The 14083-nt window shown below is 38.2% G+C and overlaps 1 protein-coding gene across 1 annotated transcript; it reads right to left on the bottom strand.

The window, feature by feature from the left end:
* Nucleotides 1-138: 138 nt before the first annotated feature.
* Nucleotides 139-9021, bottom strand: mRpS26 (mitochondrial ribosomal protein S26). The gene is made up of 4 exons (XM_089244721.1): nucleotides 8703-9021; nucleotides 7012-7149; nucleotides 3867-3990; nucleotides 139-359 (listed from the first exon to the last, which is right to left on the bottom strand). The coding sequence occupies exons 1-4, from the start codon at nucleotides 8939-8941 to the stop codon at nucleotides 183-185; spliced, it is 678 nt and encodes a 225-aa protein (XP_089100847.1). The 5' UTR covers nucleotides 8942-9021; the 3' UTR covers nucleotides 139-182.
* Nucleotides 9022-14083: the final 5062 nt, after the last annotated feature.

Here is a 14083-nt window from a genome sequence, read left to right as displayed (position 1 = left end):
TGATATTCATGATTTTCCAGATTATCTTTAATTGCTATTTTGTTTTTTAATCGAGATAACAGTGCCAGCTTTTTTTTTTTGTGTATACAAGAAAAATAAAATTTTATTTCATGCTTTGTTTCGTGAAAATGATACCACTAATGATTACAATATTTTAATGACTATGTAAAGAAAATACAGTTCTATTTCTTCATGCTCATCATTCCTTTCACTCTACTTTCGTATTCTGGCGGAGGAGTGCCTTCCCATTCCACATGTCCTTTTAGGTCGATCGAGAAATTGATGTTTACTGGATTATCGATAGCTTTTTCAATAGCTTCATCCAAAGTGTCACTTGTCACAAAAGAGCTGCAGTATTTCTGTAAGGAAGAAAATAATTAATAGAAAGTGAGAACATTTTAAACATTTTTTGTAGCTGCATATCGTTTATGAGCAAGAGAACACTTTGTTCATATGTAGAAGAAAGGAATATGCATGGAAAATGACTATATATAAAAAAAACTGACCGATCAGTTTTTAAAAATGGCTGATTAAGTACTTCCTCAACTTCTGATAAGAAATCGATATGTTTGAGCGCAAGGAATTTTTTTCTTTCCTGTCTGTCCTTTATAACTGGGGAAATTTTTTTAACTGCTAAGCATCAAATAGAAATCATAAATTTGCTAGAGAAAAAAGTAATTGTGTGTCAATTATAATGTCATATGCAGTAAAACCCCTCTTAACAGTCACCCGTCTTTTATGGCCAGATAATAGTTTACCTTTACACAATAAAAGTATGCTTTTTGAACCCCTGATGAATGGTCACCTCTTTTGCGGATGGATTTTTTTTATCCCATCAGTGTCAGCAAAAGTCATCCTTCGGGAACGCTTTGATATCTCTCTGAGATGAGAAGCGGGGTGTTCACAAAAGAGGTTTTACTGTTTTTGCACTAGCCACTTATGGTTGTGTTGCTTGTTGGCATTATGCTGGACTCTCATTGTGAGGAGTCAGGTTCGAACTCTGTTGACGGCACAGTTGTGGTCAGCTGAAATTGGATTTCCCACTTCAAGGTACCAAGTTGGTCTTCTATTTGAAAAGTCTTTTCACACAGAGAGTAGGTGAATCTTAGACACAATACTTACGTAACATGGAAATCATGCTTTCGATATTTTTACTTCAAAATATGGTAGACAGATAGATAGCAGCACCAGCAAAAAAAACCACAAAAAAAAACCCACAAAACAAGCACAACTCCTACAATATATACACACACACATGTTCCAGCATGAACGGATTCCTTAAAAATTCCTTCCGCAGAGGAATGCGTATGAGGTGCATGTACAGTAGTAGCACTATATGCACCCAGTGGCCAAAAGAATTAGAACACCCTACTATTCACCACTAACATCGTGAGGGACCTCCTCTGGCTTTTATGACAGCAGATATTATTCTAGGCATAGACTACAAGTTACTGAAACTTGAGGAGGAACATTAGCCCATGCTAACAAAACGACAGCCCTTGATTCCCTCAGATTAGAAGGTGTGTGTTTTGGAGCTTTTGACAGACCTTTCAACCTCGTCCCACAAATGCTCAATTGGATTGAGATGGGTGATTCAGGGGATGCAATTGAAACTCTATGTTCCTCAAAAGAATCTGAGATAATTCCACCCCGTGGAAGAGTGCATTGTTCTGCTAGAAATAGCCATCATCATGAGGAAACATTATGGCCATAAATGGGTGCAAGGGGTCAGCAACAATGCCAACTTGGTGCTGGCATCGATGGTGTTTCCAATGGAAATATGGAACCAAGAGTATTACCAGGAAAATGCTCCCCAGACTGTAATTCCACAGCCACCAACTTGAACAGTTATTATGAGGCATGCCGGATCAATGGTTGCTTGGCCACAAGCAGATCCTGACTCATCATACCAGACAACCTTCTTCCATTCATTGTGTCCAATTTTGGTGTTCTCTAGCCCACAAAAGATGTTTTCTTTGGGTTTGCAGCAAAATCAAAGGTCACTGGCTATTAAAACCAATTCTTTAACAGATCTTTCTTGTAGAGCATATGGATATGCTTTGAATGATCTTGAGCTGCACACAACCTGGCACATTTGTTCACAAGCGATTTCCACCCACTATTTCATTTTCTATTTGAAGTTTTTTGGCTTAGGTGCCATTTCTTTGAAGACTTGAGATGCTACTACTAAACCAGACATGCTCCTCTGCGGAACTTCCAACCAATTGGTACATGTTGGAATGTGTGTGTATATATAGTGAACCTTCCGTGAAGTTTGTTTCTGTGTAATGCTTGTTATGTGTAGTGCTGCCATCTGCAATTAGTTTTTTAAACTGAGTTTTTTCCCAACTCATAGTGAGTGAAGTGTAATGAATGAATAATTGTAACATTGCTCTCTGCGGCAAGACTTTAACAGGGAGATTGGCTAGTATTCACGCCTCGAAGTTGAGATACCGTCGTACGAGAAAAGCCAAGAAGTTTAGTGACTTCAGAGATACTGTAACCACCCCTTCGATTTCATCAAACACCAACTCTGGCCATATCGCTATATTGCAATTTACTACTATTGATGAGATGGGTTGGAAATGAAGGCACTGTCCGTCAGTGGTCGCCTCAAGCTTGTTAGGGAAAACATTGAAAAAAGCCACCCATGCCACATTCAAAGTCACTGAAAACTCATTTTCTTCCATGAGCAGGCAAATTGCGATGTTAACTGGTGCTTCTTACCAAGAACAAGAAAATAGCTTTTTTTATCAGCAAATCTGGTTTATTACGTCAGTGCACAGACGAGTTGAAGTTTGCGGGGGAAGGGGGATGTTTCTTAATTTTTTGGCCACTGAGGGTACTTCAACTTAGTTTTCAAAGCTTGATTTTTGACTAGAAAACAGGCACACTGAATGATGGGATTTAATGAGCACTTGGTAATGAGATAATTATAAGCAGATTCGTGTGCATATTTACCACTATTATGTATCTGTGGTGCACCTCACACATAAAAATTTTTCTCGGGACTTTCCAACGAATTATTTAAATGCAGGACGTATTGTGTGTATATATATATAATATATGGCCCTAATATATTTATGTTGTCAGAGTTATCAATGTTTTGTGTTCTAATGGTGACACAGTCTGTCTTCCATATTTTGAAGTGTGAACAGCCGATGTCAGAATATTCATGCTTTGTAAGTATCCTGTTAAAGGTCTGCTTGCTTCCCTGGGGAAGAGAGGTTTTCGAATGGGATTCTGGCTTGCGTTAGCGCTTTGAAGTCGGGAAACTTCAGAGAATCAACTTTTATTAACCACCACAGGGTTCGAATCTGGATCCTCATGATGAGGGTCTACCATGATGACCATTGACAGATTGGACACACCCCACTTCACATCTCAGAGTCTTATATACGCATTCAGAAGAATGGGTGTATTCAGAAATTCTGTTAAAAACAAATGAATGTAGCTGACTCAGACAAAGGTTAAAAAAATAAGTTGATACAATTTCGTTCTGGAAATACCAGAAATAGTCAATCTGAAATTATAATATATATGCCCGCATGACAGTACAGTGGCAGTTGCAATGCACTCAGAGACGGATTAAGGTAGGTTGAGAGGAAAATACAGTGTCCCTTAAATAAGAATAACGTGTGAAGATTAGAGTTTTGCGAGCCCCTCTAGAAGTCGGCCAAGGGTGTGTGCCTACCATTAAATCTGCCTGTGAATGTATTGCAACCTCCTCCGCTTTCTGCTCTCAGAAACAAATGGTTCTAAGATGATAATGTTGTGAGGGTATGAAATTAATAGTTCAAACGCATGCTATTGTGGGAAGTGGGGGGGGGGGAAATGCGTGAAAAGAACAGAATAGTTGCACTTGCCTTCACTTCTCTGACAATCTCGTCAGCTTCGATTTTTTTCTTCTGCTGTTCAGCTAACAGAATCTCATATTTTTCGAGTAACTCTTTTTCTTTTTGCTTGAAGTTTATCTCCTCAGCTTCTTCTCTGGATTTTAAAAGAAAATGGAACATATGATCAAGTCACGTGAAAAAAAAGAGGAATAACTTGTATTCAATGGCTTCTCCAACTCATACTTACACTGAAATCTCTCCATAACAGTCACCCCCTCTTATATGACCAAATAATAATAATATATATTTTTTAAATCTTTACAAAATGACTTTTTCACCTCTCTTTTGTGGACAAATATTTTTGTCTCGCCTGTGTCTGCAAAAGAGAAATTCTACTGTATACAGTGTGGACCAGAACGCCACCAACAAACTTATAGGGGAGTGATTGTATATGTCCAGACAACTTTTGCAATGAAACTTTCATTGATTTGAGGCCCCCCCCCCAAAAAAAATTTTTTTTGTAAGGGTGCGGAGCCCTCCTGAAAATTCATGAATAGAATGCACCATTCCTCCTCCTGTGCACTGACCTATACTGAACGAATGGTAATTTTCACCCTCCTTCAATGGCCACTGTGGTGGTTGAGTGGTCATAGTGATGGACTCGCAATGCAAGCATCTGGGTTTGAGTCCCACTGTTGCCACAGTGGTGGTCGGTTGAAGTAGGGTTTTTTGTGGTTCTCAACTTCAAGGCACAAATGCAAGCCGATCTCCCCGTTAAAAAGTCTCACCACAGAGAGAAACAGTACAAATATTCAATCATTACGCTTCACTAATTTCACTTCTAAAATATAGATGGCAGCACTGAAAAAATCCGACACAACACTAGTTATGCACTCAGACCATTAGGCCCACACACTTACACTTCAGGCACAACTCACTAGGTAGATATTGCTCATGGTGATAGACCTGAGTTGTCCTCATTTGAAAGAAAGCCCCCCCCCCCCCTCCCCCCAATGTTTTTTTTCATGTCAGCACCTCTGAGTGATGGCTACATTCTTAACATTTTGAACACAAAATTTGATAGGTGACAACTGGTATTGCAGGACATGAACCAATATTGTGGGGGAAGGGGGGAAGCTAGGGAAAACTTTCATTTGGCTACAAATACTACTAAACCACACATGCACCTCGTCCATACTCCTCAGCAGAACTTATAACACACTGATAGATGTTGGAATGTGTTGTGAACCTGACGTGAAGTTTGTGTTTTGTGTGCTTGTTATATGTAGTGCTGCCATCTGCCACCAATTTTTCTCACTATGACTGAATAATTTTATCATTGTAGGATACGCTGCGGCAAGACTTTTTAACAGGGAGATCGGCTCACATTCGCACCTTGAAATTGGGAGAACCACAGAAAACTTCAGCTGACCACCACTGTAGTGACGGTGGGGTTTGAACTTGGATCCTAGCGCTGCGAGTCTGTAACTATGACCACTTGACCACCACAGCCACACTTTCTCATTTAGCTGTAAACTATATTGATAAAAACATTTAAAGAGATGAAATGTTTATATGTTTATTAAAAAAGATGAAATGTATACCTAGAAATATATATCGTATATACTCATGTATAAGCCAAGTTTTTTTGTGGAAAAATTCGTTCCTCAAGTGGGGGGGTCGGCTTATACTCGGGCCAGTTTTTGATGAGAAAATTTCGACCCCACAATCAGTAGTCATTTTTGTAGCAGTGTTCGAGAAACTGGCATTATTGGTATGGGATATGTTCAAAACCCTGATAGAGGCAAAGACATCGAAACATCATTGACTTTGATACCAAGAGGGCTAACCTACATTGTAAAGCCTTATGTGAGCATCAACAAGTCTTTCAAAGACTATTTGAAGAATTTGTGGATCAAATGGATGAGTTCCGATGATAAAGAAACTACAAAAAAAAAGTAGTGCATTGAAGAAACCTGACATTGCTCTAGTGTGAAAATGGGTACATGAGGAGCGGAATTCTGTTTCCACCGAAATTATCATCTGATCCTTCAAAAAGTGTTGCATCAGCAATGCGATAGACAGAAATGAAGATGATATCCTCTTTGAAAGTGGCAATGGCGATGGTAGCCCAGATAAAGATAAAAACGAAGATGCCGCACCCTCTATGATGATCTGATGGATTACGATAAGCTTGGAGACTCAGAAGAAATGGATTAAAAAGTTTGAATCGTTTTCTATTGTAAATTTCAGTAAAAACTATTAATTTTGCATGAAAATATAAGAATTTTTGTTCTCTGAAATGCTTGGATTTTTAGGGGTCGGCTTATACACGGGTTTTCAATTTATTGCGATTTTGATGGTCCTGAAGTGGGGGGGGGGGGGGTCGGCATATACACGAGTATATACGGTATCAAGGAATGACTTTTCTTTCCGAGCTCACCTCAGCATAATATCCGGAAAAATAACTGTTTCCTTGATATCTCTGGCTGAGGAAAAAAGCCATCTATATCTCTCTATATACGGTATATTATTGAAAAAATTCGAATATACTCGTATTTTTGTTTTAAGGTAGTATTAGAAGAATATAACTTTTTAATTTGAAAATTTGAAAAAAAAAATGCAGAGAACAGACTGAAAAAGGACATTTCCTTAACAAATGAAAAAATTTTCACAAAAATTTAAAAAAATCTGTTGAAAAAATTACAAATAGAGCTGTGACTTGTCAGAAAAAGGAATATAAATAGACAGGTGATCCAATGCTTGTATTGAAAAGATAAAACAGAATCAAAACTTAGCGATTTAATATATATGAAGGAAATATAACGAGAAGGAAGACACATGTTGATACAAATTGGTGGCACAATTCCAACTGACTTTTTCTTACAATCACCAGGAGCATGAGGAGGATGCGCCATCTATACGGATAAGAACGCACTACAAGTATGGAAGAAAAAGTTCTGTGCCAAATATATTTAATGTAAACTACTGAGGACACAATTGACACAAGGAATGACTCGATATCGATTTCAGGATTCAATTCATAGACTGGAGAAAAAAGTTGGTTTTGATGTGATAATTCCCAAACAAAAGAACTCTATTTGTGAAGTGACATAACTACATTATTATTTTCATTAACTACATAACAAGGTCATTAACAAGATCCGAGTTTTACCTGATCTTCCTGATTCGTTCATTCTCCTGGTCGTTTTCCTCCATCAATTTCTTGTGCTCTTCCTCTTCGATTCTAGCTAATTCCATGGCAAGCGCACTAGTGTCTGATGTTTTCTCCAGTTCTACCTGGAATAACTTTCTGCAATAGATTGATACATTGTACCGAAGTTTCATTACAGAGAAATGTCTTAAAAGATAAAAAAAATTTCAAAACACGTTCAAATTTTGCTTGACAGGCTGATCAAAAATAACATTCATGATGAAACAAATGATTCAAGAGTAAGAATTATGCTCATTCGATTATTTCTGCTTAATGGAGTGCCTTTATTTGCATTGAGATGATACTGTGAAACCCCTGTTTAACGGACAATTTTTTTTCCTGCCGATTTCTGCAAAAGAATTTTTTACTGTATTAAAGAAACCAGACATGGCTCCGCTTCTGCTAAATGTGGGATATAAGCCCTGTTATCTTACAAAATAGGGATTGTCACTACTACAGAAAAGCGTTTTCAGTGGCAATCTAATGATTTCAATTGGTTTTACATTATGCACTTAAGCACAAAGCACTGCCATGAAAGTTCACACTAAAAATATTTGGAGTTCTTGGGATGAATTAATGAATTTTAAATTGATTTCTATAGTGAGGGAGAACTATTTTGGTTCCTGAACAAAAGTTTTGAAACCGAGGGAGAGTCGACTGTTCGTAGAATCATAGATGTTATAATATGAGACTAGGAGTCCCCATCCTAGTTATTTATGAGTATATTTTGTAATGCATCTCACACTTCAATCACTTATTTGAACATGAGATCGGCTCGCATTCCTGCCTTAAAGCCTTAAAGTTGGAATACCACTACTATAGGGGTCATTCAAGTATTACGACAGCATCGAGGGGTGGGGGTTTCGGATTTGCTGACTTTTGATGACAAGGACGGGGGGGGGGGGGGGGTTTGGAGGTTGCTTACGTCATCAACCACGCCTTTCTGAAGATATGAAATATTCCAAGCTGCTGGAGAAATTTCGCTGGGGGGGGGGGGGGGGTCAAAAATGGCTGAAAATCTGCTTACGTAATACTTGAATGGCCCACAGTTGGGAACCACAGAAAACCAACTTCAGCCGACCACTACTGCGGCACTGGTGGGGTTTGAACCCGGATTCTCTCTATGCAAGTCCGTCACTATGACCACTCGACTTCCACAACGGCTAAAGTTGGAATACCACAGAAAATCAACTTCAGCCAACCACCACTATGCCATTAGTGGGATTGAAACCTGGGTCCTCGTGATGCAAGTCCATGACGACTGCAAAGTGGCTCATCTGCAATTTACTATCGAATGAGCCGGAGGTGTGGATATGTACCTAACAGTCTGAGAGAACATCTGGTGTTTTGCGTGAATAATTAGTGCTGGCATCTATATTTAAAACTACAAGTGAAATCTAATGACTGAACATTTGTACCATCGCAGCCCTGTTGCTCTCTGTGGCAAGACGTTTTAATGGGCTCGCATTCACGCCTCGGAATTGGGAACTGAGGGTACTCCAATCGAAATTTATTAACTTGGGGGACTCATCTCTTCGATGCAATTTCAATTTATAGCTAATCATGAGTGGGTTTCCTCTCACTGTAAAGTTACTTTTGAATGCCGGGACACCCTGTATTTATAGATAAATATTATTTCTTTATAAACGAACCTGATTGACAGCATTTTCCTTTCATATTCATCGAGAAGGGCGTCGAACAGTTTTTTTTCTTCGGGCGAGACGTAAGGGTGGACAGGAATCTTGTACAGTTTGCTCGGCGCCCTCGGCATCCACTTTGGCTTCCTACGTGGTTCTTTCTTGAACCTGAATTGGGCGATGAGCGGTAATAACCGATGGCCTCCAATTGTTCCGAAGCTGCCAAGCATTGGCGTCGCGATACGTGACAGCATCGTTCATCAAACAAACTCCTTATTCTCCATGCCTCAACGAAAATTAACTTGTTTATAACCACAACACGGACGGCTTTGACTCTCTAACCTTCATTGTTTGATATTCACGACGTCATTTCATAAATACTCGAAAACAAGCTATACATGGCTAACGTGACCATACGTCCCGTATTTACCGGGACAGTCCCGGTTTTTTCTGCTTTTTTGGGCGTCCCGACTTTTTAGCAAAAGTGTCCCGGTTTTTACACGAAGCTTACTTGAATTTTCATTCTTTATTGAAGTCAAAGAATGAAATTACTTTACCTCTCATAAATTATATTATGATAATTACAATTATAAATAAGAATATTAAATTAATCTTTCACATTTGTCTTGGTGAACGTTTTATTTCGTGGAATTCATTTAAATCCATTGCAATTTGCAGTAATGCTTCATTTCCCACCATTTTGATTTTTTTAGTCATTTCTCCAATATTTAGCAACTTTGTTTACTTTTAGCGTCATTTTTGGCGATAATTGGCGATGTCCTGTATTTTCCCGTATTTGGAGTTTCAATTTCCCGTATTTCTTCCGAGCAAATATGGTCAGCTAATACATGGCTAGCATTTGCCACACATCCTGCCATCTGTTAGTGTATAAGAAAAACTTGATAGAACATCCAGAACAGTACGTACGCTGCCATCTAACGCCAGATAAACACAATATAAGTTCTCCAATATGCCACTAGATGGCGGAACGTGTTTCAATTTTAGTAGATGAGTGGGCCAATTTCAAACCGAAAATAAGTTTTATTCCAGTGAAATTAATTATATTTTATTGCATTTTTTTTATGCGAGCAATTAACAAGCACATATAAATTTTTCGTTTATGAAATTGAGCTTCTTTTATGTTTTCTGTAGGTTTTATGTCTGTTCTGAAATAATTTTTTCCATATTGACCATTTTTTATTTTAGTTTATTCTAAATTTTATTATTTCATTAATTCTTAAATTTGTTTTTATTGAAAATTTTTTATTAAAAATTCTGATGATGATTCTTTGATTGAATTCTTTCAATTGATTCTGAATTTTTCATTAAAAATTTTGAAATTTATCTGAAATAATTACTTTGATTGATTTTGGATTTATTAATTCTGAATTTTTTCTTTTATTTTAATATTTCTAAAATTTTTTATTTATAATTTTGAAATTATTTCTTTTATTCATTCTGAATTTTCTAGTTTTCTAGTTAAAATCTTAGTAGTTTCTTTCTTTCTTTCTAGTTATCTTTCTGAATTTTCTAGTTAATTTTGAACTTATTTCTTAATTTCTGAAATTATTTTTTTTTCTGAAATTAATTCAATTCTAGAATTATTTCTTAATTCCGAAATAATTTCTTCAACTGATTCTAAAAATTTTTTTAAAATTGATTCTGAATTTTTTTATTTTATTAATTCTGAATTTTTTTATTTTATTAATTCTGAATTTTTTTATTTTATTAATTCTGAATTTTTTTATTTTATTAATTCTGAATTTTTTTATTTTATTAATTCTGAATTTTTTTATTTTATTAATTCTGAAATTTAATAAATTATGTCGTGCGTATATTTTTAGCAGTATATGCTGAGTATTTTTCTACATTTTGCAACTACAGTATATACGCTTTCGCAGATCTCACCTCTCTTAATGCTACAGTATGCATAGCAAACTCCCCCTTGTCGCACTCAGTGCCGCAACTAGATAATTTGTCAACCACGCATTCTGGCGACCCCGTGTAATGCAGAAGGAGCATTTGGAGGGTGAATTCGGCACCCCCATTTCAGGTCCCGGTGAACAAGATCCGCCTGGTCTTCCCTAGTTGCGGCCTTGGTCGCGTTTTACTGGTGAACCGTTGATCACAGAGACATACTCCCAATTGTAAAAATTATCCAAATAACGTGTATACTTCAGACACGTCATCCATATTGCAAGGGGTTGTACAGTTGTTTAAAAAAAAACACTTTATATGTGATCACCATCTTTAAAAAATCCAATTAGAAAGTTGCTGCTCCTTTTCTCCTGATGCAAAAAAAAAAAAAAAAACCCTATGTTTTTGAGTGCATTGTATTTGCTGAGATATTTTAATTCGCAAACATTGAAAATGAGGGGAAATAGCATAATAAAGAGGTTGTCCGTCAGTTTATTCTGTTCTTTCCTTCGTTTACAGCGACTTTTGAATTCTATCATCTCAGCGAATATTTCATTTAAAGGATACTTTTTTGTTTGTTTGCCTCAGGAGGCAAAAACTTTTAACTGAGTTTTTTAGGACAGGGTATTCGTATAAAAAGTTTTATATTTTAATAACTATACAACCCCTTGCAATATGAACTTTTTCTAATTTGAAGTATACCTCTAGGATCAACGGTTCGCCAGAAATTTGCGGTAAGGGGAGTTGGCTATGCATCATGTATATAAGGGGAATCACCCCACTCTATTCCCAACCCGAGAAGGAGGGAGCGAAAGTACTCGAGAGAAAGCTTAAAGTTGTGGTACAAAAATAGAAAATATTTCAAAGAATAGAGGTAAATTCGTAACCGAAGAATAGGCTAAAATGTTTTCTTTGCTGAAATACGTAAAAAAGGAAAAGAAAGGAAAAAGAGTATATCTTTAAAGACGACCCCCCCCCCCCCCACGGCGCGGTCGCTTCTACAGCCCCTCTGTCGGTTCCAGCTCCCTCGAGGAGGCGATATCGTTCACTTTCAAGAAATTCTGAAATAGGGTGCATAACAGGGGTCTTTAGGTAGTAGTAGCAGCCGTGATCAGAGACGCCGACATGAAAAAAAAACGTTGTGGGGGCGGGGGGTGGGTAAAAGTTTCCAGTCATCCCGTATACACGGGATTCAAGCTCGTACGCAGAAGGGGGAAGAGTGCGTTGCATTGTTTTTACTAATTATGGGGCGGAGGGGGGCTAAGCCTGCTCACGAAATCTATTGGAGGGGGGGGGACTCAATAATCTTAGCCCCCCCAGGTTTTATCGCCTATAACCGTGACCTAAAATAAACAACACGATCAACTTCATGACCTAGCACACTCTTTTTAATTTAATAAAAAAACGTATTAAATATTATTTGTTAACAAAATATGTTTTGTTTTCGAAATTAGTGAAACCATTGGATACATAATAGAATTGTGATAGGAAATTTACGATCCCTCTCTCGGAAGCCCCTGTAAACAAAGTTCTGGTCTCGACACATAGTGTAATAAGAACCCTTGGTGCATAGCAATGGTGTTAACCTATGGATCGTGACCAAAACCTGGGTAGCAGAGGCTTCCCAGATGGATCGTTCAAATCAACCAACAGCCAGAGATTCCCGGACTGTGGGTCACAACCGAAACCCGATTCGTTCGGGCTTCCGAGATTGGTCGTACAAAAACAATTACAGGCAAGGATTCTTGAGCTATGCGTCATGACCCAAACTTGGGTCGCCGGAGCTTCTGAAATGGGCCGTTCAAATCCACTAATAGCCATATGCTCTTGATTTATAGGTCATGATCAAACTTGATTAGTAGGGGGATTTTCCGAGATGGGGACAAACCCACAAATATCCGGAATTCTTGAGCTATGGACCAAGACACACATTTCATTCTTAGGGTCTCTCCCGAGAGGATCGTACAAATCCAGTTACAGCCAGAGATTCTTGAGCTTACAGATCACGACCGAAACGTAATTCGCTGGGGTTTCCCAGATGGTGGGAAAAAATAATTACAGCCAGGAATTCTTGAACTATGGGTCACCCAAAGTGGATTCACTTTGTGCGGGAGCTCGTGGTCCCCCCCCCCTCCCCCGCCAAAACCGACCAAATGAAAATCTCCTCCAAATTTTCGATTCCTTCAGTTCTTTGTTGCTAGGTAAGGTTTCTCTTCCACCAATTATAATTTAGCAGTATACAGCTTTCCAGTTTCCAAGAGGAATCTCGCCTCATTCGGTTAGTAAGGGCCCCCGAAAGAAACATACCTATAATGTTTCTTTAGCACGCTCATCATATTTTATTTCCCAGGCACGCAAAGGCTCGCTTTCACTCGCGAAAATTTACAAAAACCCGAAGTGATGACTTTTTCATAATGACTGCAATGGCCGAATGTTAGAATGCGCATCTAGATGAATAATTCATATTCCCGTCACAACAGTTTTTACCTGTACATTTTTGGAAATAATCGTCTTTAATGATCTAAAAGATATATTATTTTTAATATTTCTCATGTATTTGCTTGAAAGAAAAAGAAAATGTCACAGCTGGAGACTTCCATGATCACGTGTGTGTCACACATACAAAGCACCTTTTAATCGTCACCAAAACTTTACGTGGCAAAAATCCAACATTGACGTGAAGACTTCATTGATTTAAATGTAGATGAAATCATGTAAAGAGTCTTTTCATTGGATAAACTCATTTTGATGGGGGGGGGGGGGAATATTGACTCGAGTTTCCTCCATTTTACATGGAAATACATTGCACGAATGTTCGTGAGTGGATTATGTAAGAAAATTTACGCATGAATACAACAGTTTCGACATTATACAGCCGAACCTGGTTAACGTGAAATTCCGGATTCTACGGAAATTTTTCACGTAAAACCGAATTTTATGGTAACGATAATCATGACAGAAAAAGATTTTTCGACATTCTATTTGGGTTAGTCTGAAATTTTATACAGTGCAGATATTTATACAGACCCGTAGTCAGAAATTTCGTTCGGTAGGGGACCATTTTCATTTCGTAGGGTGGGGGGGCAGTGATAGACCAATAGATTTGGCCATCTTCTTCCGATCATTTTCTCACATTTCGGGGGAACCATACCCCGCTGTGGTGGTCATAGTGACGGACTCGCGTCGCGAGGTCCCCGGTTCCAACCCGCCATAGTGGTGGTCGGCTGAAGTCTGTTTTCTGTGGTTCCCAACTTCAAGGCGCGAATGTGAGCCGATCCATTACCTCCTAGAGATAGAAGGCCTCCGCACTCTGCCTGTCACGTCAGTAAGTAGTCTATTTTCCCTCAAAATATTCAGGGAAAAAAACAATGTTGTGAGGAAAAGAAATGATCGAGCTCAGAATTGGCGATTTCTATGCCCCACATCCAATCACTATGCGGCTTTTGTGAGGCAATCAGGAAGATTCGACGCCAAAATAA

The sequence above is a fragment of the Pholcus phalangioides genome, unplaced genomic scaffold (genome assembly GCF_987345545.1).
Source record: "Pholcus phalangioides strain wild (caught in Gottingen) unplaced genomic scaffold, Ppha-v1.0 ptg000015l_1, whole genome shotgun sequence".
NCBI classification, from domain to species: domain Eukaryota; kingdom Metazoa; phylum Arthropoda; class Arachnida; order Araneae; family Pholcidae; genus Pholcus; species Pholcus phalangioides.
This window is presented reverse-complemented; position numbering and strand designations above follow the sequence as displayed.

What these genes read in the sequence shown, in the direction of transcription:
- mRpS26 (XM_089244721.1), bottom strand. Translation starts at nt 8,941, where the DNA reads ATGCTGTCACGTATCGCGACGCCAATGCTTGGCAGCTTCGGAACAATT. An exon ending in AGGAAAATGCTGTCAATCAG is followed by an intron (nt 7,150 to 8,702) that starts GTTCGTTTATAA and finishes AATCTATTGCAG; the next exon opens with AAAGTTATTCCAGGTAGAAC. An exon ending in GAACGAATCAGGAAGATCAG is followed by an intron (nt 3,991 to 7,011) that starts GTAAAACTCGGA and finishes TTTAAAATCCAG; the next exon opens with AGAAGAAGCTGAGGAGATAA.